The following is a 26,340-nucleotide window of genomic DNA, read 5'->3' on the forward strand; positions in this document are numbered from 1 at the left end:
ACGGCTAAATTCTGTTACCAGCCGATGTAAACGTGTGATAACAACATGAAGAACACATTTATCTATTTCTGTGATCAAAATCATAATGGTTTGTGCTTATTTTCCTGTTCACTCAATTTACATTTAGACGTTAATTTTAAATAAAATGTATACCATATAATATGAACCTAGATTGAATTTTGACAAAAGTTTGTTTATTTTTTCCAGACAGACTTTTTCTTTAGTTTATTTCTGGTCTTCAAATATGAAATTTACAGTAATTTTGTAAAAAATGGAAAAAATGTTTTTAGGTATAATTCTGTTCTATGTGAGTAAATGAAAAAGATCCCACAATAATATAATATTATATTACAAAAATATTTTCTTTAAATATTTCATTTGCATGTAATGTTACTATAAGGGTTCAAAGACTGCAGGCTGAATGGTTGGCCTTCAATCATTTGTCTACACAAAATGTGCCCCTATTTGCAAAAACAATTGGAAACTGCTGCCTTTTAGTCATAAGACAGATGCCGTTCGGCGTTTGCATTTACATGTTTATTTGTCGTGGTTAAAGAAAATCCACATCAATGTTTGTTGACTCATCAAGTAAAAACTGAGACTTCTTTCTGGATTAAACATTCCCTTTCCATGTTTTATGGCTCGGTCACTCTGCCGATAAAAAGCGGCACATCTGCCTGGTCGTTCCACAGCAGCAGGACGAAAGGTCGCAGGGCAGAAAAAACAGGAAAGCTACGGGAAATGGACACGCTGGTGACAGCCCCAGCCTGAACTCCCTTTTCAGTCAGTGCCAGGAAGGCTTTATGCTTGGCACTGTTCAGAACCACCCTCTCTCCAGGGAAAAGGCCGCACAAGTTGGCCCCCTCGAAAAGTGATGAAAGGCCTGAGGGAAAGGAGGGGATAGTCAAGGGCATGGAATCAAATTCAGAAAGATCAAAGAGCATCTTAAAAACATGTTTCCAAAAGTCCTCAGAGGCTCTGGGGAGTATTATACAGACTGAAAGTAGTGGAGCAGAAGCCTGTGCTTTACACAGAGTGAGAAAGAGAAAAGCATAGAAGATGAACCAACCTAATTTCATCATAAGTATCTTGATGTCTGACTCTACATCCAGCTTGATCAGCGGCAGAGTCATCTCAATTTGCTCTGGAGAGGCCTCTTTCATTTGCTCTATCATTTTACGCACAGATGAGTCCGTCATGCTCGCCTCCACTTGCTCCAGCTCGGTTAGTTTGTTGTTGCGAGGCAGAAGGATGTACAGACTGTTGTCACCTGTGAGGGACAACTTTGCCACCTGTTTACGTAAAAAAGCATATTAAATGAGTGAAGTACAAAGGTTTAAATGAGAATGTAGCACAGCTCGGACTGCACAGGAGCACTTTTGGTTCATTGGTAACACATAGCTAATATTCACTCATTACATCCATTTCTTTCTGTCTATTCATATAATCTATAAACAAATTGGAGGTTATTTAAAGTCATATTAAACTATTTTATTCATAAACATCCGTTCAGACAGATCTCTTCAAAATATTTGTTATGCAGCTTTTAAAAGTTACTATAAGAAACTTTGCTCGAATGTACAACCAAATGGTAATTTTTACTCCAAAATGTGTTTCCTTGCTCAATTCAATTTAAAAAAATAACTTAAATAAATAAAATGATATGGTACACAAACAGCTGAAGCAAATTCTGCTCTTTTTTTCAACCAACAAGTAACACTTCTGACATTTACGACTTGTTGAAGTCCCCCTCTGATGGAAATCACATTTTTGGTGTTTTTAACATGCTGTCGTGGCATTGTTTTCATGATGGAGGAGACATATAAAGAAAATTAGGATTAAAATTGGATTTTTTTATTATTTCTTTATTCAAATTGTGCAGAATCAAGAGCAGATGAAAAAGTGTCATTGGAAAAAGTTTGTAGCTGTGGTGTAGTTGCTGAAACGGCAAGCCACAAGCTTTCTGCTCCTCTCCATTCTGATACAGCTGCTTGCAGACAACTAGACCCATGTACGTCTTTGTTGTCCTTGTCTGAGCTGGCATCTGGCTGAGAACTGTACGGCTGGATAGCTGTAATATTGCTCTCCATTTTTGTTGTACCAGTAATGTTAGGTTCGGGTTGTGACGGGCTGTAAGCTAGAGGGAGAGAGTGTAAACAAATGATGATGATGGGAAATGGGAGCAGGCTTACTACGCTCCCACAGATCCACCCACAACTCAGTGGCAAATTTCTAATGAACTCCTGCTGCTCTGCAGAAACTATGTCCTGAAAACCACACAGGTTTTTGATTTTGCCTGAAAACGGCATAATCATAATTAAAAGACCACATGAAATGCTTTGAGTATTAGAACAAAAGATGATCAGAGCGGGCCTTTAAACACGTCCTCAAACTAACAGCAAAATATTTAAGTCTTGCTTTGCTATTTTTTCCACTAATTTCTGCACGCAGTGTCTCCTCCAAAAAGAAGAGGAAATAATCTTTTTTTTTTTTTTTTTGGCAGAGCATCTGCAGTTAATTCCTTGTAGATTTCAGCAAAAACTATTTGTCTTCTCAGTCATGCACAGAGGCTCATTAGCTTAGGATTCAGTCTGTTTTCTGACGCTTTGTCAAGTAGGGCAGTGAATCAAACTGCAGATATCCCAACTGGCTGACAAGTGTTTTTCCATAGAACAGAAGCAACTCACTCTTTAGCAGTCGGACACACAAATAACCAAATGTGACTTTTCTTACACAAATGAATTTCTTTGTTTTCCCATTTTTGCATTGGTGAGTAAATGTCAAATTACGTTGGATAAAGTATAATGCTCTATTTAAACCTAATTCATAAAGATTGTAGGATTTCTATAAACTGATGTAATTATTATGTTATTTCCCTAAATATCCAAAATAATTAGTAAGTAATTTTGCCAAAAGATCAATGAATAGTGATCCTCACCCGTGCATTCAGCTCCGCTACAGTTCTTGCAACTGCCCGGTATTTTGGGTGATACAAGACAGGCACACTTATGAGATCCCCATCCAGTTTTGTGAAGAATTCTTTTTGTTGTTTCAACTTAAAATTGCTGTGCCACAGACCTGATGCCCCCCAAAACACAGCAGTCACTGAGTGATCAATATTCACTGTACATACAAATGTTTAGCCATATGTGGAATAATCTTGCTGTTGTTGTGGCGAGTGGAAGTGATCTGGATTCTCCCTACCTTCAAATGAGACGGCGCTGAGTATGATCACCTGCGTGCTGGGTGGAACTGAGTCCACCAAATGTGTGATTTTGTTTTTAGTCTTGTTGGCCACCCAGCTGTTTATCATGAATGCATTTTCCTCTGGGGTTTCCAGCAGCTGTACAGGCTTTGCTTCATAGTGCTGAATGGACCGGTTTGTAAAAGACTCACTCAGATTCATTTCTGAAGAACAGGGAAAAAGAAAAAATTAGACTTGAAGGAATGAAACACTAAAAATGTTTTTGCATCTCTTGACATTTTAAATGGCATTCTTGTTTCTTGTTTACTATGCAGTCATACGAGGGTTATAATAGATCTGGGATGCCATTTGCAAAGACTGGCTCATCTTTTCTCTCAGCTTCTTCATCTGAGAGTGAATGCAGTTGAAATCATGAGGCACAAAGATGGCACTCTGAAGGGCTCTGCGGGTGTCATCACCGGCACCTGAAGATGCAAAATCACACAAAATTCATAAATTAAACATGCATTATCCAAAAAACTGGGTGTTAAACATTTGTGCCTAATATTGTAGGTTGTTTCTTAAAATAAAGGAAGTCTTGTTTTTGTTTTTTTGTTTTTTTAATTTTGGGTTTCTTCATTACCAATATGTTTTCTCCTTTCATTTCAGAAGTTTTTGTGGGTTCAGAAGTTCTACATTTAAACACACAAAATGTTTAATCTTGTTTCTGTAGGATTCAGGTTTTTATAAAGGTTTGAGCATAAATAATTGTTTCCATTTCTTCAGATGCTTTTGCCAGATTTTTGTGTTTTTCTTCTTATTTTTACCAAAGCTGCTATAACTATCAGTCCTGAATTGAAGCTCTTTGGCATAAAATGTTTAAAAAGCAAAAACGAAACGGGTTCGACAGTGAATTCAGAGTTGCTTCCTAAAACAGAACTGCTGTTTGTCACATATTAAGTAAAAGTAGTTGACCTAAACTTTGTTAAATGTCTTATTTTTACTGTTTTTTTAAATGTCCTCTTCAAAAGCTGTTGACCCACTTCAATTAATTTACGTTACATTATAAAATAAAAGAATTCTAAATCATTATACACATTTTTAACTTTATAATGCTGATAATATCTGGTAAAAAAAATAGATGTCATATACAGCAAAAGTCAAATAATTTAGCAGCTCATTGTCTAGTTGTTTGACCCCACAGCTTTATAAAATGTAGCTGACACCATAAAACTAATTTTCAATGCAGAAAACACAAACCTAGTAAAAACTTTTTCAAATCTCTGCTAAAAAGAGCTCACTGAACTGTTCCTACCTAATAACAGATTGGAGAGCAACACACTGATGCTGATTGGAGAAAAGAGTAAGTTATTTGAAGGCTGGAGTTCTCTGAGGTGAGAAAACACATTCATGGAAAACTCTGTCAGGGATTCTCGCAGCAGAGCTTCGGCTATGCGGCTGTTCTCATCCTGGCACTCCTCATCAAAGCCTTCGCATTTCAGCGGCGGTGCAGTGGGACGAACTAAAGATAAGTCAAGAAAAAAGTTTCTTCAAGAATTGGTACTTAAAGGTGTCCTTCTACATATTTATCATTTTGCTTTTTACAGTGTAATGAGAATAAAAGATAAAAAGGGATGACTACCTTCCACACTAAGGTAAGCGGTGGTGTGCTTCCCTCCATTGTGACTTTCACATGTGTACAGTCCAGCATCCTCCATAGCAGCTTCTCTGAGTATGATGGTCTGATCAGGATCACCTGGATAGAGCAGCTCTACTTTCTTCTTTTCATTCGACTCATCCTCCGTGTTCAGCTTTGTTCTTTTGCCAGATTCCTCTTCCTTAAACCACAGTGCGTTGGGCTTGCTTTGGTCGGAAGTCGGGTGATAGCACGGTATGTGCACACTGGAGCCCTCAGTCACCTTCACAAAGAATTCAAAATATCCTTCAGAACGAAACAGCAGGAGGGGGGAAAATAAAGTTAGTTAGCTTCAGATCCTGTTTAGGCTTTATGGAATGTATTTGATATGTAAAGAAATGATTACAAAATGTTATATGAATAGTTGGTAAAGCAGAGGTAAGTCTCACCCATCACTCTGACACTATATTTTCCCATTATCTCCACATCCGTCCCATTTGTAAAACATTCATATTCTCCTGCACTACTAAATGTTACTGGAGAAATAACAAGCTGGCCTTGTTTTGCAAATGAAGCCGATCCATGCTTAAGAACAGGACGTATCACCTCTCCTGCAATCATTACAACACACACAGAAAAACACAAACACTTGTTTTGACAAACAAACATATAAACGGTTACTAAGTAAATTTAGAAATACCAGAGGTGGTTGCAAATCCCTCTTTGCAAGTCTTGATTTTAAAATGTTTGTTCTGTTATCACAAAACGTCTGAGATCAATTAAGTGGGAAACATTTTAAAAGGGTGGTGTCTTCCACAAATTGTAACTCAATGACAAAACATAGAAGCTGCACATGTATTTACTTATTTATTGTCAGATCTAATCTAGAAATTGTTCTGGTAAATAAAAATAAAAAAATGAGCACTTTTTATTTATTTATTTATTTTATAAAATAAGAATTGTAAGTCTGAAGGAAGGATGTACAATGATAACTGACATGTGCCACAAATCTAAAGAAGAATTGTGGCTCGACCTTGGAATTTCCAAGAAACTTCCATCCCATTAGAGTCACTTTCTGGATGCATACAGGGCAGCACCAGAGTTGAGCCGTGGATCGTCTGGATCTGTGTGCACTGAGAAAGCTGAACCGAAAATGCAGAGTCAAAGATCTAAACACAAGCAAAAAAAAAAAAGAAACACATTTTTGTTTACCTCAAAAATGAGCGGGAGCAAAATGAAGAGCACCGCCTGTCTTCCCATCTGCAAAACAAACAAAAAAAACAAACTGATTGGGTTGATTTCAACACTGAAATGGCATCTTGCCTTGGTTAAGATCAATAAGTGGTGCAACTTTTGCAGTGATTTTTTACACAGATTTTTTTTATTCTGATACACTGTTTTTTTGTTTTTTTACACATTCACAATCATTTAGCTAAACATTCTTTTTACAACCTGTACAATTCTTCAACAGTTTCATATTACAAATTTAAAAAATTCAAACAATGTAAATATCAATTCTTGCAATAGATCACTTTGTTCAGGTCACAAGTTTGTCAATTGAAAGAGCAGTAAAACGTTTTTAAAACTCACAGCGTCTATATTTCTTCGGGTCCTAACTCAGCAGCAGCACCACTTTTTATCACCAGCTATTTTCTTCAGTCAAACTCTGCTCATTGGGTTTCCACATCTGACTCTAGGCTCCTTTGAACTGCAACTGAAAAAGTCTGATCTGTAATTGTTGGTTTAGAGATGTTTGTTTGCATAAACCAGGTCTTCTGACTTGTTGGAAATCACATGGTTTCTCATGTTGGCACAAGATACTAAGTGCAACCATTTGCACTCCAGGATTTACTTTTTTTGTTTTGTTTTGTTTTTTACTCCTTATCACTTTGACTTGCACTAAGTTGCAGAAATTCGCATAACTTTTTTTTTTTATATAAATGCTTCATTGCAGAGCTATCTGACAATTATGCCCACTCAGTCACGACAGGTCAACTCAGTTATAATTAGCTGAGGGTGCATAAGCGCTTTCACTCAGCCTCATTTCTATTTACATAGTGAAATGTTTTTGCCTGGGGTGTTTTGCATAATGAGGTTTTGCTGAGAGGTGTGTGGGAAGCAGACTCTTGGGCCAAGTTATAGGCAATAAAAAAAGAGAGTTTGAATTTGTTTGCAGAAAACACAGCTGTATTATTTGTAAAAAAAAAATTTAACCATCAGTGTTATAAATGTGGATTATGGTGCTTCCCCTTAAGTTGAGTATTTTAAGGAGGATATTTTCCTTGTAGAGAGCACCAAAAATAACACATTTCAATTAAATAACCAAATTGACTGAAACTTATTTTTGCTTAAATTTCATAGAGGAAAACAGATGCATGTCCTTTTTTTGGGTTGATTTTCAATTGTTCTGCTTATTATAGCATTTATGTTGTATGAACCAATGGAAAATATTATATCCATCCATCCATCTTCTTCCGCTTATTTGAAACTGGTTCACGGTGGCAGCTGTCTAAGCAAAGATGCCCAGACTTCCCTCGCCTCGGCTACTTCCTCCAACTCCTCTGGGGTGACCCTGAGGTGTTCACAAGCCGATTGAGAGATTTAGTCTCTCCAGCCTGTCCTGGGTCTTCATCGGAGCCTCCGCCCAGTGGGACATGCCCGGAACACCTCCCCAGGTACTTTCTGGCTCAGCTCTCTCTTCACCACAACGGACCAGTACAGCGACCGCATAACTATGAACGCTGCTCCGATTCGGCTGTCAAACTTACGCTCCAGTCCTCCCTCACTCGTGAACAAAACCCCAATACATTTAAACTCCTCCACCTGGGGCAGGGACACTCCACCCACCGAGATGGCAAACTTCCACCTTTCTGTGCTCGAGAACCATGTGGCTTCAGACTTAGTGGTGCTGACTGACCCTCATGCAGCTTCTTCACACTCGGCTGAAAACCGCCCCAATGCATGCTGGAGGTCCCGGTTCGATGAAGCCAACAGGAAAACATCATCTGCAAACAGCAGAGAGGAAATCATGTGGTCCCAAAACCAAAACCCCTGCGCCTAGAAAATTCTGTCCAGAAAAACTATGAAAAGAACCGTTGATATTAGGGAAGCCCTGCTAGAGTCCAACATACACCGGGAACAGGTCTGACTTACTGCCGACTATGCCAACCAAGCTCTTCCTCCGGTCATACAGAGACCGGACAGTCCTCAGTAAGGCTCCCCGGACCCCATGCTCCCAGGGCACCCTCCAGGATCCCACGGGGGACGCGGTCGAACGACTTCTCAAAATCCACAAAGCACATATGGACTGGATGAGCGAACGCCCACGAACCCTCCACACCCTAAAGAGGGTGTAGAGCTGTTATACTGTAGGAAGGAAACCGCACTGTTGTTGCTGGATCTAAACAACATGGCTAAAATCTTATTAGAGACTCATGTTTTTCATGTGTTTCTGTAGCAAATTAAAATTTCTCGTGCTCAGTCATACATGTTTACTTGCATTTCTTCCATTGTGTGGGACAGTCACATAGCACCTAAATTGTTTTGGCCTCTTGCTGTAGCCTATAACTGATCTTGCATTAATTTGTAGCATTTTTTAACAAAAGTTAAACAATCATGCTCACTTCATATTGATGTAACACAAGTATGCTTGACTTTATTTTTCTTCACAACAAGCCTCTAAGAACAACACAAAATAATGATTAAGATGTCTGATTACTAAATGTTTTACTATTTGTGCATCAGACAAGCTGTAATTAAGGCATTGTTACGACTTCTCATTTGTACTTGCCCTATCATTAAGACAATAGATTATTTTCTCCTCTCTTTTATTCAGTCTAAGCTTTTTGTTTCTTTGGTTTAAAATAAGGCTTGTGTTTGCTTAGATTTCTGTTATTAATAGAGTACAAATTAAATAGATTGAACATTTGTGTCATCATTTGGAGCACCACTGTTTTTTTTTGTAATTTAACAACTGAAGTATCCATTTTTGTTCAAATTAGAGTTTATTATGTTCTCAATGCCAGACATGATGTTTTGATTATTAAACTGGATTAAAATGGTCTCCAAATGTAAACTGATGGGTTTATTTGTTTGTTTGTTTGTTTGTTTGGAATATGTTTTACATTGTAATGCAGCAAAGATGCTTAATTTCTAATCAGAAAATTAAGACCTTGTTAGATTTACATTATTAATTAAATTGTTTGCAAATAAATAAAGACCTTATTTAATGTGATTTATTTTCATTTTTTAAGGAACTGGTTGCACTGCACCATTTGAGTTATATTTGGACTATTGGGTATATTGCTGTATAATTACTGAACGATGACTGACAGATATGTCTTAACGTCAGTTGAAAAGTACTTTAATTAACTTTCACTTTTAAAAAACATAATCATCCTTCAACACTGAGCATTTTTGTGAAAGACTAAAATCATAATGCATTAACAAAATTCATTAATTAAGATTTTTACTTGTTTATGTTTTTATTCATTAACAAATATAAAATATTATTTACTAAATTCTATCTAACACCGCAGATGTGTTTTTAAAAACGTAAAATCTGGAGTTTAACATGTCTTGCTTCTTTACTGTGATCGATCGACAAAACAGCACTCAATTAAACGCCTGGTCAAGCCTAAAGGGAACGGGTTGGGCGCAATCTCAGACATGAGCAATCGAGTGTCGCGCGACAGTGGAGCAACAGTCCAAACTTATTGAGATTGTCTTCGCACCGGGAAACGAACGCCTTTTTCGCCACCCAAACAGTTGTAGAAGGAGTAAACGCAAACGGTACCGACATGTGACAACCTTAAAACAACTTGAAGTGGAGTTTGGCCTCGCTGGAGAAAAGATTTACCGAAGACAGTAAGGTTTTCCTGGTGGTCATCTGTCGACAAACGGAAAGAGGACAAACAATAGCGGACCGTCATCAAACCCAGTTAGCTGCTGGTCATTTCAAACGACATTTAAGCCCTTAAACTAATGCCTTGCATTATTTATAGGACTACGTCTTATTAACTTTTAGTTATTTCTCAACTGCTTTTATTTATTTTGAGTGTATTTAATGATAAATTGAAAAATAGACTAAACTTTGTTGCGGGTTAAAGAAACTATGTAAAGAATTTGCGCAGGCGCTTTAAACGTTTGAGGGTTTGCATTGTTCCAAAATGGATAAACAATATGAGAAAAATAATTTTTACCATGCATATTATAAAAAGAAAGTAACATATTGCTGGAGCGGAAGCACTAATGAAAGCCCTTGAACTACAGTGAGAACCAACTTCAAGGACCTGGACGCGTAAGAGGCTTTCACCACAGTAGCCATGGCAACGCAGTTTACCATCGATGATGCCTTTGTGTTGGAGGGAGACGAAGAGACAGCCGGGTCTGATGAAGGGACAGAGGGGTGGAAGAGCAGGGAGAAGGATCGAGAAGGAGAGATGACATTTGGCACTCTGAGTTTCTCCAAACCTCAAACACATCCTTCGCCTTCTGACACCGGCTCGCCTGAACACAGTAACCTGAAGTACCAGGTAAACAGAGATTGAGGTTTTGCCAAGAAAGATTTCCTTAACCTATATATAACTAATATGTGTTTTTTCTTTAGAATCTGGAAAATGAAGACACCGTGAGAGACGGTGGCAACTCTTCTTTCAATAACTTCTTTAAAATCAGGTGCGTTTCACATCTCAAGAGTTTCTATTGTATTTGTTTCTAGTTATTTCTTTAAAAAGTGTGACTAATTTATTTGGTTTGTAGGAATGTTTCTGTTATTGTGCTGTATTTCGAAAAGGAGAAACAAAGCACAAGTACAAAACTAATGAAAAAACACAAAAGAAGAAAGCTTTTCCCCCCTAAAATGACCATCTCAAAACCAAAAATACACAAATTGAATGTGTCCCTAGACAGATGGATTCTAAGAAGGAATTAAAAAAAAGATGTTTCAGAGGACCTACAATTGTGATTTTTACAGCCACTAATAACGACAGCAACTAAAAATTCTGCTCCTTGTGGTGCTAAAACAGGCCAAGGAGACAATTAAAGGAGTTGAGGAGGATGTTCTTGGTGTGGGCGTGAGTTCAGACAAATTATAGAGTTTGTGAACAGCCTTTAAAGTTTATAGAGGGATATTGAAATCAAAGTGGATCCTAACCAGGGGGCAGGGCAGCTCCTGGAGAGCAGGGATCACATGCAAGATAAAACAGGATCTAAGTGATCGAGCAGCCTTTGTGAAGGGTGTGTGGTGAAATGGGTTTGTGCTCTCTCCACAGTGACCCTGCCACGCTGTCTTACTGCAGTTCTCAGTGGTCTTTCAGCACGCTAAGCTCCGTCCAGCAGCTCTCTGCACATTGCTGTGGGTGAGTTCAGACGCTCTTGTGTGCGCGCCGAGAAGCAGAAGCAGAGAGAGACTCTAAAAACCTGTTTCTCAGGTGGGTGTCGCATCCTCTGGTGAAGAAAAACAGAAGAGTTGTTCTTGCTTCATTCCTTCTCCTCATCACTGGAGTTGGTGAGTCATAGGCACAAGTGCATTTTTTTAAGTTCAAAATAAAATACAAAATGTATAGCTGCTGGATTTTAACCTTAGAAATGTGCCTGTTCTTATATCCTTTTTATTTTATTTTTAATCTAGTGTTAAAAAACAGACTATAACTAATGGCTTGTAATATCTCTTCTAACTCCTTTTCAAATGTAGATTTTATTCCCAACAGTGAGGTCACATACAGTCATGATAAGGATTGGATTTAAAATTCTAAGTGATGAATGACAAATGCAACACTAGCCTGAAAATGCTTCATTTTAATAAATACAAAAAAAATTGTATTTTTATTCAAATAAACTAGATTAGTGCTCCAGTTTATAACTTTTATTCCTAAAAAGTTCATTTGACAATTGATTGCAACTCAAAACCTAAACTAAATAATCAAATTCATATCTAAACTGTTATTTATGGAAAGAATAAATCCACAAAATGTAAAAAGACAATTGTAGAACTTCACTGTTTATTAAAACCTGATTAAACTCAATTAGTCAAAATAAAAGAAGGAGAAAGTTTATTTCTTACTGATCACAGTCTTTTGACTTCACTCTTTTATGGAATCATCAATTTTGCAAGTTTTAGATTGGCTGAGACTGGGTTTAATTCAGTCATAAATGATACTAATTATTTGAGATTATGATAGATAAAGCCTTGTAATAATTTAAGATTTTTCTTATCCACCCTCCAAAACTGATTATCCAGCAATGCAAAAAATGCAATTGGGCTCATGCAGCCTTTAGCTTCATATTATACATTTTGCATGGGGTGTGTACATGAAGGGATATTTATTATGAGGAGAAAATATATATTTTTAGTTGTTAATGTAGCTTTGAAAAAAGAAGAGTCAGAAAACTGAAGTATTAGCATAAAAGGGTCATTGAAGTTGATCATCATCTCAAGCAAAAGGTCCAATTTCTTAAGTATAGTAAAGTAAAAGCGGTTGGATGATTACAAAGCCCCACATGAGAGCACAATAACTGCTAAAGTTGTACAATCCAAAACAAAGCAGTTCTACTAAATACCATTTGTCAACTTTAAACATGTACAAAATAATTGTTTTCATCCCTCCTTACATCTTATACACACATTATAAGTACTATTTATGTCTGTAGTAGAAGAACGGCTGGCTAAATACTGACTAAAGGGAATTTTAAAATTTATTATTATTTATTATTTTAAAATCCTGTTTTGCTCTCAGACACGTTTTACCACATTTCCCAACATCTCCATAGCAATTACAACTTTTAGCAGATATAAAACGGATCACTTTAATTTAGAATAGCTCTTATTTTGTTGTTGAAAAAAATGCTATACACCGTATTTTTTGGACTATAAGTCGCTGCGGAGTATAAGTCGCACCAGCCCAAAAATGCATTATAAAGTAGAAAAAAACACAGATAAGTCGCACTGGACTATAAGTCGCATTTTGACGGGAAATTTATTTTACAAAATCTGAGACCAAGATATAATAAGATCCACAAACTCATATGACACAATCATAGCAGACTGTTTATCTCATAATTTCACAGTAATTCTTTCTCATACTTATTTCATTATTCCTTTCATGAAGCATCATTGGCCAATTAATACTCTGTTTTCATCCTGTATTTGTAGAAACAGTTGTCATTTTTATTGCATTTCTGAATCTATGAAATCATTGGAAAATAGAATATTATGTTGTTAGCCTTCAAGATCTTACTGTAAAAAAAGGTTCGCTGATTCTCTGAGTCACTTAACATCCTCTTAACACTTAACATACCTCATACATCAAATTGACCCAGGAACATCATCTCTGTTCCTCACAAATGAACATAACAGGAGGGTTAACAATGTATTTATTTCAATTTATTTCTAATATAAGTCGCTGCGGAGTATAAGTCGCACCCCTTGCCAAACTATGAAAAAAAGGGCGATTTATAGTCCGGAAAATACGGGTACTTCCATTGGAATCAACATTCCTGATTTAACAAAGACTGGATTTAATTCAATTCAATTTTATATATATTTAATTTAAAAAAATTAATATATATTTTATATATCGTATTCGTATCGATTTGTCAAATTTGTGAAAAGTAAAACAGATTAAAAAAAAAAAGAAAAAAAAAGGCTTTTTGTGTATTCAAAGTTAACAGGCTGCTCTAATCTCTACTGCTGTTTCATAGCATTCAGTTTGCTCAGTGTTAACTCTTGGACTTTGTCCTCAGATCAACCAAATTCAGATAAAAAAGCAAAATTTTTTTGTTTTTATAGCAAGCAAGGCTTTTAAAAGTAATTCTAAAGGCAATGCAGCAAATTATTCTCTTTCTACACACTAACATGTGAATGTTTTTTATTTTTAGCTTTGATTTTCACTGGGATTGTCATACAGCTGAATCCAAATGCAGGTAAGAAGAAGCATTCTAGGGAAAACTTGTTTTCTTTTATTTCATTTTTTTATTTATTTTTTGATAAATTGACCTGTAGTTAAAGTGACAACAAAAATAGTCATTTTTTGTTGCAAAAAACAATAAATTCTGTTTATTAGGAGGCACATTTATGTAAGTAAACAAAAAAGTTACCACATACATTTGTTTTTATCTGTGTCTTTTAAAGACGTTTTCTGCGAGTTCTTTCAAACGTGTCAAACCTTGACTCACTGTCATTCAGCTTCAGCAGCGTTCTGCTGTTTGTAATCTTGTTTTTATTATACCCTGACGGGAACTGCAGTCTTTCAGTGCCAAAGTTCACTTGTTGCTCTTCACCAGTTTTTTTTTTTCAAATCTGAGCTGACTTTTACAAGAAGACACAGAACTCTCTTTGATGCATTAGTTTGGCTGGCTTAAGACTTTTTTTTTTAAAGAGCTTTTTTGTTAGGCATCTAACACTTCAATTCATTCATGATGTCAACACAACACTAGTGTGTCCAGCCACAAAAACACATGTGAATGTACAACTCAAAAGCTCTTTCAATTTGATGTTGTATTTCCACATAAGATGTTGAATATGTAATGGATTTGTTTAAAATGTTTACCACCTAGCTTTTCTAATGAACTTTCCATTTAACGGCATGGGGTTTGGTCTTTTTCTTTTAGATTTTGCTTTTATAGACATTTTTTTAAGAAAAAGGAAACAAATACGAAATGTCTACTTTAAGTTATAAAACCTTAAATTCAGAATTGTAATGGGTACATAATATAATATAGTATAATATACCGTAGTATAATATAGTATAGTATAGTATAATATACTATACCATAATGTAATATGATATAATATAGTATAGTTTAATATAATATAGTATAGTTATTATTAGTAGTAGTAGTAGTAGTATTTATTTATGTATTATGAATCTCATTTTCGATAATAATTTCAATAATAATTGTAATTATAATTTTAAATCATTTAATATTCTTAATTATTTAATATGAATGTCATTTTTTATGTCCTTTTTTGATGTTATATAGATTATTTCTGAATGTCGTTTTTTTTCTGCCACAGATATATGAAATTTCCCCATTGTGGGATTAATAAAGTCATCATCTATCTAGTATAATATACTATAATATAATATATATTGTATTGTATTATTTTATTTTTAAGGTTCTAGAAGAATCGTTCAAAATAAAGTTCCTTTTTATTATGTCACCCATGTGCTAAAATACTAAAAATTGAGCTGTTTTGTGTTTCTTACAGGTGTTTCAAGTGCGATCTTCTTTATTCCGGGTTTTCTTCTCTTTATTCCTGGAGGTAAATTCATTTTTCACACTCCTTTATTTTAACTTCAATAGCACTCTATAATACATGTCTCTCTTTGTACTCCCTCAGTGTATCATGTGATCTACATCTGCTGTGCCGTCCGTGGAAGAAGAGGCTTCAAGCTCTTTTACCTCCCTTATTTTGAAAAATAAAATTTCAGGAGTCACCAGTATTACTACATTTTCTTGTTTACTACACTAAAATGATTGATGTCTTGTCATTTGTACCAAAAATTCCAAACCAAGTATTGGGTATTGACTTTTGGGCTTTTGTTTTGTTTTTGTCAATGTAATGACCACTACTGCTTGTTTTCACTATGAATTGCTGTATCTAAGCAAAGAGGGAGGTAGGTCTTGTCTGTGGTTTCCATATGTGAATAATTTTTGTGAAATTACAATAAAATTGTTTACATATTTTAAGTTTTGTTGCGAATTATTTTGAATTACATTCAAGCTTATTTTCAGCACTTTTAATTTAGACTTTTTTTTTTAGCAAAGTATCTGATACAATTACATAAATAAACACATTTGGAAGGGACTATAAATGTAATAAGATGTCACAAAACTAACTCTAGGACTGAATAGTCAAAAGTCAACCTTAAATACATTCAGCCAAGGTCAAAATGAATTGCTCCCTTTAGGAAACTAGACTTTAGTGTCTTTGCCATTTGGGAGCAGCAGATAGTTGGCATCCATCAAACCCTCCTTTCTGAATCTTCCTTTACAGCAACCACATTCATTCCCTCATTAATACATCTATGAACCTCCTCTTTCAGTCTTCCTTAAGTCCCGTGAACATCCCGCTTTCTTTTACCAAAACATCTCCTCCGTACACACTCCTGAACTTGTTCATTCCACCACAAAGTCCCTTTATCTCCTTTCTTCATTGCAGATGACACACCAACTTTACTCCCAGTTTACCAGTATTTTAAGTTTAATTATTTTAAGTTTAATTCCTTTTCTTTTGTCATTTGTTGTGCTAGTGGTGCTTGTTCTATGTGGAGCATAAACAAAAGAGATTTTCAGATTTTTCTTTTTTTACCTACTTAATTTAAGTCAGTATTTGAATGTGAGTTACATGTTTCGTTTTTTTTTAGTGGTCATCATAAACATTTCTACACTGTAGGATTTTGTGTGTTTTCAAATGTATTTGCATGTCAACTCCAAACGTGCATTTTACATTGTGGTTCATGGTTTTATAAACAAGGTATTAAAATACTACCATGTAATGACATCAATGGCCTGAGGGGGCGCTACATTACAGGAGACGGATGACTTCGGCTAAAATCGTCATTTGTCGTGAACGTTCAAGGATGGAGGAAGAGGCACGCAAGCTTCACGAAGAAGGGATAAGAAAGAGGCTGATAAGTCCCGGTAAAGGAGAACTTTCGAGCTTTCCTAATGGAACCAAGGTAAAAATAACAGTTCCTTAACATTAAACCGTTTACGTACAGCGTTCTGACGAGGTTACACAAGAGTACGAGAGCTGTTAGCAACAAAAATGCTATCGGCGCTGGTACTGTTTGGTCAATCAATGTTTGGCATGTTGTCAATAACCTTAATCTGCTATCTTAAAGCAAACGTTAGAAAAACGTTAATGTTTTAAAGTCGCTATAATAATTTAAGCCGGGGTTTGTTTGCTACTCGCGTCCGGCAAATGTCTCTTTTTTTCTTTATCGTTTCCCATCAGATGGAAAGATTGTGGGCGGGACTTGATGGGATGTGTTTGTACATCCTGATTGGACGGTTTGTGATGTCGATCAAATGTTCTATGCCGCAATTGGTCAGAAAGAATGACACTCAAAATGCTCTTAGGCCCATCACAGACTGTAAACATCTGCTGTTTTCGCTGATTGAAATCCTTTCATTTTAAAAAATAAATCAAATTAAAAAACAAAAAGTATAAATTGTATTTTACTCATATGTAATTGTTTTCATTTAAAGTAAAAAATAAAAAAAAAGTGCAGCTATTTAAACAGTAATAGTAATTATTTGAGCTTTTACGTTGCTTTTTTCAGGTGATTTTTCATTACCGTACCTGCAAGTGTGATGGCACTGTGTTAGATGACTCCAGGACGATGGCGGGCCAGAGCAAACCCATGGAGCTCATCCTGGGCAAGAAGTTCAAACTGGCGGTGTGGGAGCGAATAGTCATCACCATGAGACCAGGCGAAATCGCTGAATTTACATGTGACACTAAGGTTGGAGTGATACTACATTCTAGATCTGCGGAGAATTTGATCCAACTCTTATTCTAATATATATATATATATATATAAACACTTTTGCCTCAAATTCTAGCATACGATGCTATATCCGCTAGTATCCCAGTCGCTGAGAAACATAAGTGCAGGTAAGGACCCTCTGGAGGGGCAGAGGCACTGCTGTGGCATCGCTCAGATACATTCCCATCATTCTTTGGGGCACAAAGATCTGGATGAGCTACAGGCTAGTCCACAGCCGCTTATCTTTACTATTGAGCTGCTGGAGGTGAGTGGCCTAGACGTTTCCGCTCTTTTCTTTTTCAGCATCATTACCTATTGTGTGTTGCAAACTATCTTTATTGGGCAAGTTTCATGTATTGTAGGTGAGTTGTGGTTGTGGAGCTAGTGGACTCTACTCTCTTTGTTTTCTTTAGGTCCTATGTCCAGGATCATACCAGCTGGATATCTGGGCTATGAATGATAAGGAGAAGCTGGAACTTGTGCCACAGATTCACGAGGAGGGCAACTTACTTTATAAGCAAGGAAAAATCAAGGAAGCCACAGAAAAGTACTACAATGGAATCGCCTGCCTTAAAAATTTACAGATGAAGGTCTGATGATAGTCTGTATTTTGTACTTCCTTCAATTACAGCTTTAAATGTTGTGTTTTTAGTTATGGTACCCCATGAGTCAAAAGTTTGGACACACATGAGTAAATTTGACTAACAGTGTACATCAGAAATGGAATATCCTGTAAATGTGCTTTTATTTTTTAGGATAATATTTGGAACTGATGGCTTTTGTGTCTTTCCTCAGGAACATCCTGGAGATGAAGCTTGGGTGAAGCTGGACCAAATGATCACTCCACTGCTTCTCAATTACTGCCAGTGCCTGCTCCTACAGAACCAGTATTATGAAGTCATTGAACATTGCTCCTCCTTGGTCTTCAAATATGAGGGTGAGTCCTTGAACAGACATCCCTCATGAACATCACAAAGCCTTATGGGAATAGGGGTGTGCCAAAATATCGATATGGTGATATATTCTGGATTCTTGATGCGTCTTCATCAAATATCGACCTTTTATTTACGTTTGAAGACCCTCTAAAACCTTATATTAATCATCCTTTGGTAAGACGATTCTTCGGAGGGTCGATAAGGGGCACTCGTTGCAAGATTGGCTGTCGCGGGCGGACGAAGAAGAATAAACAAACAAACAAAGATGGCGGAGGGGAAAAACAAGGAAAATAGCCTTGCAATATACTCTTCAGTCGAAAACCAAAATTTAACCCTTGTGCTATCCTAGGCACTTTAACATTGGGAGTTGGGTCATCTAGACCCACTAGACAGTGCTCTGAACCTTTATTTTCAATGATTTGTGATCTTCACTGGTGTCCATGGATTACATGAAATCTTTCCACCTTTATCCACCTTAGTCATGGTAGGGAGAACACGTCAATGTAAGGGTGGGGTCATCTAAGATAGCACAAGGGTTACAAAAATAACAACATATTTCTTAGTTCAAGGTAAGGAATCAATTCTCCCCAGTTATTATAAATATATCTCCATGTATTACCGAATATTGTACGTTTACATTGGTACATTTGATAAAAAATTCATAAGAATTCCAAAATACATAATGTTATTTGCTTTTGTCACTTGAACAATAGATATGAAGTATGGAAAAATTGGTGGAAAAAAGATTTTTTTTCAAACTTGTCAGTTTGAGTTTTGGTCTTTAACATTTAGACAGCGTCTATATAAGTGGGTTATTACCGTATTTAACTGTTATTGTCATTCCGTGTATATATGGTATGTATACAAAAAACAAGAGTATAGCTGAGTGTAAAGTTGATGCACTTCTGCACAAATTCATGAGGCCTCAGTAATTTATTGGAAGAATGTTTGAAATAATTGGGGTTTACTGCTGATGACATTCCAAAGAAAGTGTGTTGTATAGTTTATAAAATAACCTTTTCTCTTTTGCTTTTCATTGCTTTAGCTTCCTAAAAGAAGAATACAACAATCTGACTTCTCGGGCAGTTTAATCCTTTAAAAAAAAAGGGAAACTTGACATGAAATCAGTCAGTAAAACGTTCTTACTTCATGCTCTGTTATCTATATTTTTTAAGCTTTTTAATTGTTTCTTCCAGACAATGTAAAGGCTTACTACAAGCGGGCCAAAGCTCACGCTGCAGTGTGGAACGAGGCCGAGGCTCGATCGGACTTCGAAAAGGTGCTGAAGCTGGACCCTTCTCTGGGACCGTCTGTGGCCAAGGAGCTGAGGGTGCTGGAGGAACGACTCCGCTCCAAGCAGGAGGAGGAGAAGGGCCGCTACAAGGGCCTGTTTGATTTCAACACTCAACCAGCCACTGCCACCACAGTCGGTCTACTTTGAACTTCACATGTTTATATTGTGTTTGAAATTCAAACATGAATCGTAATTTCTTGACCATCCGTCTCCCCACAGGGCTAAGTGTTTGTAACAATCTGGACGAGGTTGCCAATGAATTTCAAGATGGAGGAAAAGTGACGGGACACGCCAGATGTTTTGCTTTTTTATAGTCGTCCCATTACCTCTAGGCACAACGTTTGTGCTCATCTGAGTGTCAATCGTAGTTTTCCACCAAAAAAAAATAGCCCAACATGAAAGGTTTGACTGAAACGAGTTGAACAAATACCATACCTACAGCACTGGTAACTAGAAGATTAGGCATAATCTCTTGAAATTATGCACTTCTAATGTAGTTATAATGGAAGTGGAATATAATTTTACAGTCTCCCTTCTTAAGTCATGTTTTCTTATGTACTCACTTGCACACATTTACCCTGATCACTGACAATCGTTAAATTGAACAAGCTTGTGTTTTATTATATTCCCTACAGCTAAGTACTTAATGGTTGTATAAATATAATTATTTTTTTGTTTTTGTCAAGATGTATTCAGCAGAAAGCCCGGCACTTTTTAAACTGCATGTGGGTTGTTAGCTTATCAGAAGTAAAATCCTACTGTGGCTATAAATGTTACAAAAAATACATTTGTTAATCTCAAACCTTCTGGTGTCCTCGTTTACTATAATCACATATATTCTAACAGAAATAAACATTAACTCAATGCATTTTAATACTTTTTTTCCCATTAAAATACAAAAAGGTATAAAAAAAAAGAATGAACGCACTCATTCTTTTCATGTTATTTATTTAAGATATACATACCCAAATGCAAAATTCTAATTTAAAAAATTTCCGTAGTAACAAATTGACTTGAGATGTAAAGAAATGGTATGTGCCTACTTCACAAAATGTGACAAAGCCAGGTTAAATTGAAATGACAGCATTTAAAAATGTTAATCTCCCCACCCAAAAAAAAACCCCCATCTGTGTAGAAATTCAGCTGCTATTATAAAACAACAATTGTATGTTTTAAATTAAGTGTACTCGAGTTCAAAACTCTTAAAATAGAATCTTTTTTTGCATCGACTTTGCATGTTACAGTAATGTAACTATGAAATCAAAGCAGTTAAATTGAAACCCAAAATAGACAATTACCTATAAAATAAAATAAAAACAAAGCAAAGGTGGGAGGAAGAAGACTGGTGGCAAAATATCCAAAGAGGTCATGATGAGGGCAGGACTCTAAGGGTGAGGGCTGGGATGAAGGGAGCTTTCATAGAGGTTATGTGCGGGCGCTTCTCTCAGTTTCTGCAAGACATTCCCTGACGAGTGCACGAGCGTGGATGATACCTGCAAGAGAGGAGTCGGGATTTTAATTCACAAATTTGAAATGATAGGAAGCACATATTTACAAAAAACACCCCTACAAATCTGAAAAGAGAATATGTCTGTTATAGTAGAACATCAAGAGAGAGGAAAAAAAAAACAACTAATCAGAAATGATAACTGGTACCTGCATGGAGCAGAATAATGTTGGTCACAAAGAAAGTACCTCTCTTTAGCCTTTCCATTGCACTCTTGCTCCCAGCATATGTCGGCCTGATCTCGCGGCTCATCTCCTCGATGACGGACAGGAGCTCGCTGTAGGTGGACCCCTGGGACACTTTGACAGGCTGAGGATTTTCAGAAATGGGAAGTTTTAAAGAATAATAAAATGCACATGATGTACACTAACAGAATAATTCATATAGTAATGTTGAAAGGGTGACTTTCTGCTGACATAATATCCACGACGACATGCAATGAAGTGATTCTAACTTTCTTGTAGGTTTGAAACCGTTATACAACCTAAATGATGTCGGTTCAGATAAGGAGGATACATTTATTAACCAGGGAGACACATTCCCTTGACCAAAGTAAAACAAAAATAACTTGTTGCAAAAGGAAGTAAACCTCTACATACAGAAACAGAGATGTGTTAAACTAGAAGCACTTGGGATCAAATAAAGGATGTATTCAAACTGGAAAAGTCAGTTGGTCCAGACTGCCTGTTTAATTTGATCCAGATCGAGTCCTAAACCTTGCGTTTGCCCTTCAACCAGACATTTCTGTTTCATACCAAAGCTTGTCAACAAAAGCGCACAACTGAGGATCTCTTCAGGAATTATGAGGGCGGGGCAAAGCAACAAGAGGCAGAAATTATGGAAGTCCTAAGCTTTGCAAACATTGTCAGGATAGCTCACATATTTAAACATTATACTTTGCTGACCAATTTTGAATGTCTATATCAACGTCAGGTACTTTTACCCTTTCTTGCTGCTTTGGTCTGGCTGAAGCACGCTGCAGGGCATTTACTGATGAGACGGCAGCTAAGAAGGTACGCTGAATTAATAAACAAACTCTGGTTCCCTTTAAGCAAACCAAGTGTGTGCACAACACCACAAGATGCTTCATTTAATAACAATTCTGAGAATACACTTCTCACTTTTTTTTTTAATCGCATCAATAATCACAAAGTCAACGGTCCTTTTAAATAGTCTTCTTGAATCAGAATTATTAAAAACAACTTTTGATTTCCCTTTTTCAAAAAAAAAAAAAAAAAGAAAGTGTTTTAACGGTGCACATTTTCAAAAGTTCTTTGCTAGCCTTTTACAATCACATTTAAAATGATTCTTTAAACTATCAGTGCAACTGTTTACCAAAGAAGAGCCTAAATTAGGACAAAGCTTTTACATTTATAAAATCATATGAATGAAATGAAGTACCGGTAATAATTTACTTATAAAATAAAAAAATTCTTTTAAATCCTTAAATGAATGAATTAATATCATACAGCGTTGCCTGATCAAATCACCTTGTATTTACAAAACAAAAACTCTATTTGTTCACATTATATTTAGAAGACAGTAAGCACTTCAAGAAAGGAACGCAATTCTTCACAACAACAAAATTTCCTTGCAATACAGTTACTCAGTTTGAGCTCCTGGATGCTGCAGGAAGATAACCAGGAACATTTAGATATGCAGTGCTGTCATCAAATCAACAACACATCCAACATTGCAAGTCCCTATTTCTTTTAACCCTTGTGCTATCCTAGACAATTTGACATTGGGAGTTGGGTCATCTAGACCCACTAGACAGTGCGCTGAACCATTTTTCTTCAATGATTTGTGATCTTCACTGGTGTCCATGGATTACATGAAATCTTTCCACCTTTATCCACCTTTGTCATGGTAGGGATGACATGTCAATGGTCATTTTGAACCCATAGGATAGCACAGGGGTTAAAAGTATTCTTTTGATTGCATATGAAACATAATTAAAATGAAAAATTGTTTATGAGTTTGAAAGCGCAAGACACTAACCTGAACAAAGCCCATAGATGGGGGACCAAAGTCACTGAAGACTGGCCTGAAGTTGGATGACGAGGGTAGAGACGGCGAGGGGACCGAAGAGCCTGAAGAAAAAAAACAACTTAGTGGAAACCAACAGGTTGATCATCATAGGTTCAACCCGGACCACAGGTTACCTGGTGGAGTGTGATTGGACCCAGACGGCGCAGGAGCAATAGGTTTGTAACTCATGGCGATTTCAACAGGCAGCTCCACATACAACGCGCTGCTTTCCTCAATCCCGTCAACCCGATGCTTATACAGCTTCACTGGTGATGGTGAGCTCCTGAGAGCTAAACAAAGCGGAAAAGCACACACTGTAACAACAATGGGATTTTATTTTCTGTTCATTCCAAAATTTTTGAAGACATTTTTCACATTTAGAAAGTGATCTACTCGTACAGAATGTTGTAATAAAGTATAATAGATGACATGAGCTGAAGCGTTAATGGAAACATGACTACCGGTAAATCAATTCCATGTCATGTTAACACAAACAGAAGACTAGAAGCAGATGGGCTACACCAGCAGACAACCAAACAAAAAGTCACCAATACTACAAACATGCATATAAACTGCATCTGAACAACAGAGATGTTTCCAAGTATAGTGCTTTATTAACAGTCCACTAACAACAGTCGAGTCTAAATAGCATAGTAGTGAGTATTTTATGCTTCTTTAAAGCACTGCATGAAAGTAGTTTAAGACTAAATACTGACACCCCCCCCCCCCCCCCCCTCCTCACAACCAGTCTAGCTCTGGGAAACCACGTGATGAAAAAAGTGAAACTGCAAATCTATTTTAACAGGAAGCAAAGCACCAACTTTTCATTTGTTCCAACAATTTTTTTAATCAAAATCAATATTCTACAAACTGGCAACCGGATTATTGATAGAACGAGTTAATATGTCAGACCTACAGCGTTAGTTGTTTTCTATAAAATCGTGTGGTTTTCTTAGTTTTACAACTATTGTGGCATGGATAACAGTAACACAGCAATATAATTCATCAAACATTAATTGAGGATCGAATAACATTTCCTTTTCATTTTAAATTAAGCTTTCACTTAAATTGAGTCGGTCGGAAAAATAAATATTCCACATAAAAAATTAGACTAATTCGTTTAAAAAAAATAAACTTTAAATATGTTTTAAAAGTAGTTCCTAATCATTACCACACTAACGCATAGTCATAATTCATTTGAAATCACGATTATTTTATTCCACGCGTTACAATTTAATTCATAAACTATCTTTAAAGCCCCAAGTCAAAATGTACCAGGATGTATCAAAAAAGAACGTTTTCTAAGTAAAGGAAGTACAGAATGTACGAACGGAGCAGGAGGTGACTGAGGTAACAAAAAGCCAACGTTAGCTTAGACGAAGGTGCCCAGCTAACTACTACTAGATAACGTTAGCCGGATTAGCTAGCTATTGCCGGTTAGCAAAATAACCTGGGTACAATCTTTAAAAAATAAATAAGTTAACAGTTAAGCTGTTAATGTATACTTCCTGAACCACAAATAAAGAAAACACAGAAGCCACTAAAGACGTACAGAGGGGATAAAAGTAGCCCCAAAACTGTTATTGTTGTTAATTTACCTTTTTACTGAGAGCAGCAATCTTAGGTATGACGTGAACCTTAGCTCCGCCTCTGTGTGTGAGCATGCGCATTATTAAACCCCCGCTAGACTATTTTACTATTTTTTCCTCAACCATCACAGCTTTGTGATTGGTTAATCTTCCCAAATAATTTTATGTGTTAAACAGTGTAATAGTTTATTATTATTATTATTATTATTATTATTATTATTATTATTATTATTATTATTATTATTATTATTATTATTAGTAGTAGTAGTAGTAGTAGTAGTAGTAGTAGTAGTAGTAGTAGTAGTAGTAGTAGTAGTAGTAGTAGTATTTTATAAATGTGATATTATTATGCCAAAATAAAATGGTAAATTTCGTGCTTGTTTTAAAAAATTCTTAGGATCAAACCAAATATAAAAGAACTAATGTGTTTTTATCATTTCAAAACAGGTTTAATGCAAGGATGCAATCAGGATTATTCCAACTGAGATTTTTCATCGATTTCCAAGAATTCAAGGAAAATTTGCTTTTTAAAGCTTTCTTTTTGTTTTCAAATTCAAATTCAAATTAATTTTATTTTGTTTTGCAAAAAAAAAAAAAAAAAAAAAAAAAAAAAAAAACTATTACCGGTAAAGTTATGTTTCTCCACTTATGGATTTAAAAAGCCTTTTGGAAGTATAAAAATGTGTTGCTGATTCATTATGTTGTTGAATGGCCTACAGTTGATATCAGATTACTTACTTGAATGCTGATTTCCAAACAGAAGGTTGTGCTTTAAGCTCTTACAGAAAGATCAGAATTGATTATTTTTTTAAAGAAGAGGAATATTTTTAAGCAATGGATAATTTACAAGAAATGCCTTCACTGCACTGTGGCATACATAATGTCAGAGTCATGCTGTTAATCATTTTTTTAATTACTGCTGTCAGCTGCTCTGTTGGGAAAAAAATGGTTAATCCCTTTAAGAAAAAAAACAATCTTATTTTTCCAGTCACATTATATATTTCTCTGTTTTAAGGCCTTCCATGTGTCAAAGTAAAAGATATAATCTACTGATTTGTTTTCCAAAGATCATCTATGCGAAAAATGACAGCAGCAAAAGATTCTGTTGGTTGTCGGCCCAATTGTTGAATTGTTTCCTATACTACGCTGGTTTCTATGTTATCATTTTTTGTTTTTGCGAGTGATCTGATTAACAAATATCTCCCTGTCTTTTGTTGAAAACCAATCTATTATACTACTTTTACTGTTCATTTGATGTTGCTACATTGCGTCAGTAGATGGTGCTGTGGTGTTTTTGTGAATCCATCAGTGTATTTGCAGTCAATTTGGTCTCCTTTGGTTCAGTGAAAATAACCATAACATAACCATAGACATATCTCTTTAGGCATTTAATCCACAATATTTTTTATGTGACATCTATTATTTTCTCTATTAGCTGGTAAAGGATTTGCTGCAGAATTAAAAAATAGGGCTTTTGTTTCTTAACATTACACATTCTCAGACATCATCTGCTGGGGATAATCAATACAATGTTATTAACCATTCTTGCCTTAAATTAAGGAGTTAAAAATCAATGTGAAAGGGTTCATTAAATAATTGAAAACATGATTAAACTCCGATGACAATTTTTGTATTAACCAGGGTAAGAAAAAATAACGCCAAATGTC

General features: G+C 36.0%; 4 protein-coding genes across 4 annotated transcripts; 2 read left to right on the top strand and 2 right to left on the bottom strand.

The window, feature by feature from the left end:
- Positions 1-515: 515 nt before the first annotated feature.
- Positions 516-6,546, bottom strand: serping1 (serpin peptidase inhibitor, clade G (C1 inhibitor), member 1). Its single transcript, XM_004065756.4, has 11 exons — positions 6,411-6,546; positions 6,033-6,080; positions 5,854-5,962; positions 5,270-5,431; positions 4,827-5,126; positions 4,500-4,706; positions 3,526-3,669; positions 3,205-3,408; positions 2,939-3,078; positions 1,070-1,292; positions 516-883 (listed from the first exon to the last, which is right to left on the bottom strand). Exons 2-11 carry the CDS (start codon positions 6,078-6,080, stop codon positions 636-638), a joined length of 1,785 nt encoding a protein of 594 aa, XP_004065804.2. The 5' UTR covers positions 6,411-6,546; the 3' UTR covers positions 516-635.
- A 2,938-nt stretch (positions 6,547-9,484) lies between these two features.
- Positions 9,485-15,512, top strand: LOC144994600 (transmembrane protein 134-like). Its single transcript, XM_078953093.1, has 8 exons — positions 9,485-9,686; positions 10,092-10,354; positions 10,429-10,496; positions 11,093-11,179; positions 11,252-11,328; positions 13,698-13,742; positions 15,031-15,084; positions 15,163-15,512. Exons 2-8 carry the CDS (start codon positions 10,145-10,147, stop codon positions 15,243-15,245), a joined length of 624 nt encoding a protein of 207 aa, XP_078809219.1. The 5' UTR covers positions 9,485-9,686; positions 10,092-10,144; the 3' UTR covers positions 15,246-15,512.
- Positions 15,513-16,347: 835 nt separating this feature from the next.
- On the top strand, positions 16,348-20,348 carry LOC144994599 (AH receptor-interacting protein-like). The gene is made up of 7 exons (XM_078953087.1): positions 16,348-16,504; positions 17,111-17,293; positions 17,394-17,582; positions 17,731-17,907; positions 18,113-18,254; positions 19,449-19,678; positions 19,766-20,348. Exons 1-7 carry the CDS (start codon positions 16,364-16,366, stop codon positions 19,769-19,771), a joined length of 1,068 nt encoding a protein of 355 aa, XP_078809213.1. The 5' UTR covers positions 16,348-16,363; the 3' UTR covers positions 19,772-20,348.
- A 129-nt stretch (positions 20,349-20,477) lies between these two features.
- On the bottom strand, positions 20,478-24,805 carry LOC101168841 (cyclin-dependent kinase 2 associated protein 2). The gene is made up of 5 exons (XM_004065752.5): positions 24,683-24,805; positions 23,219-23,374; positions 23,055-23,146; positions 21,242-21,362; positions 20,478-21,039 (listed from the first exon to the last, which is right to left on the bottom strand). Exons 2-5 carry the CDS (start codon positions 23,271-23,273, stop codon positions 20,972-20,974), a joined length of 336 nt encoding a protein of 111 aa, XP_004065800.1. The 5' UTR covers positions 23,274-23,374; positions 24,683-24,805; the 3' UTR covers positions 20,478-20,971.
- Between the last annotated feature and the right edge of the window lie 1,535 nt (positions 24,806-26,340).

Source organism: Oryzias latipes, chromosome 1 (assembly GCF_053564925.1).
Source record: "Oryzias latipes strain Hd-rR chromosome 1, Olatipes_Hd-rR_3.1".
Classification (NCBI taxonomy): Eukaryota; Metazoa; Chordata; class Actinopteri; order Beloniformes; family Adrianichthyidae; genus Oryzias; species Oryzias latipes.

What these genes read in the sequence shown, in the direction of transcription:
- LOC144994600 (XM_078953093.1), top strand. Translation starts at nt 10,145, where the DNA reads ATGGCAACGCAGTTTACCATCGATGATGCCTTTGTGTTGGAGGGAGAC. An exon ending in CTCTCTGCACATTGCTGTGG is followed by an intron (nt 11,180 to 11,251) that starts GTGAGTTCAGAC and finishes CCTGTTTCTCAG; the next exon opens with GTGGGTGTCGCATCCTCTGG. An exon ending in ACAGCTGAATCCAAATGCAG is followed by an intron (nt 13,743 to 15,030) that starts GTAAGAAGAAGC and finishes TGTTTCTTACAG; the next exon opens with GTGTTTCAAGTGCGATCTTC.
- LOC144994599 (XM_078953087.1), top strand. Translation starts at nt 16,364, where the DNA reads ATGACTTCGGCTAAAATCGTCATTTGTCGTGAACGTTCAAGGATGGAG. An exon ending in TTACTATTGAGCTGCTGGAG is followed by an intron (nt 17,583 to 17,730) that starts GTGAGTGGCCTA and finishes TGTTTTCTTTAG; the next exon opens with GTCCTATGTCCAGGATCATA. An exon ending in TTAAAAATTTACAGATGAAG is followed by an intron (nt 17,908 to 18,112) that starts GTCTGATGATAG and finishes GTCTTTCCTCAG; the next exon opens with GAACATCCTGGAGATGAAGC.
- LOC101168841 (XM_004065752.5), bottom strand. Translation starts at nt 23,273, where the DNA reads ATGAGTTACAAACCTATTGCTCCTGCGCCGTCTGGGTCCAATCACACT. An exon ending in CATCTATGGGCTTTGTTCAG is followed by an intron (nt 21,363 to 23,054) that starts GTTAGTGTCTTG and finishes GAAAATCCTCAG; the next exon opens with CCTGTCAAAGTGTCCCAGGG. An exon ending in AATGGAAAGGCTAAAGAGAG is followed by an intron (nt 21,040 to 21,241) that starts GTACTTTCTTTG and finishes CCTCTCTTGCAG; the next exon opens with GTATCATCCACGCTCGTGCA.
- serping1 (XM_004065756.4), bottom strand. Translation starts at nt 6,080, where the DNA reads ATGGGAAGACAGGCGGTGCTCTTCATTTTGCTCCCGCTCATTTTTGAG. An exon ending in ATATAGTGTCAGAGTGATGG is followed by an intron (nt 5,127 to 5,269) that starts GTGAGACTTACC and finishes TTCGTTCTGAAG; the next exon opens with GATATTTTGAATTCTTTGTG. An exon ending in GCTCTCCAATCTGTTATTAG is followed by an intron (nt 3,670 to 4,499) that starts GTAGGAACAGTT and finishes TTGCATCTTCAG; the next exon opens with GTGCCGGTGATGACACCCGC.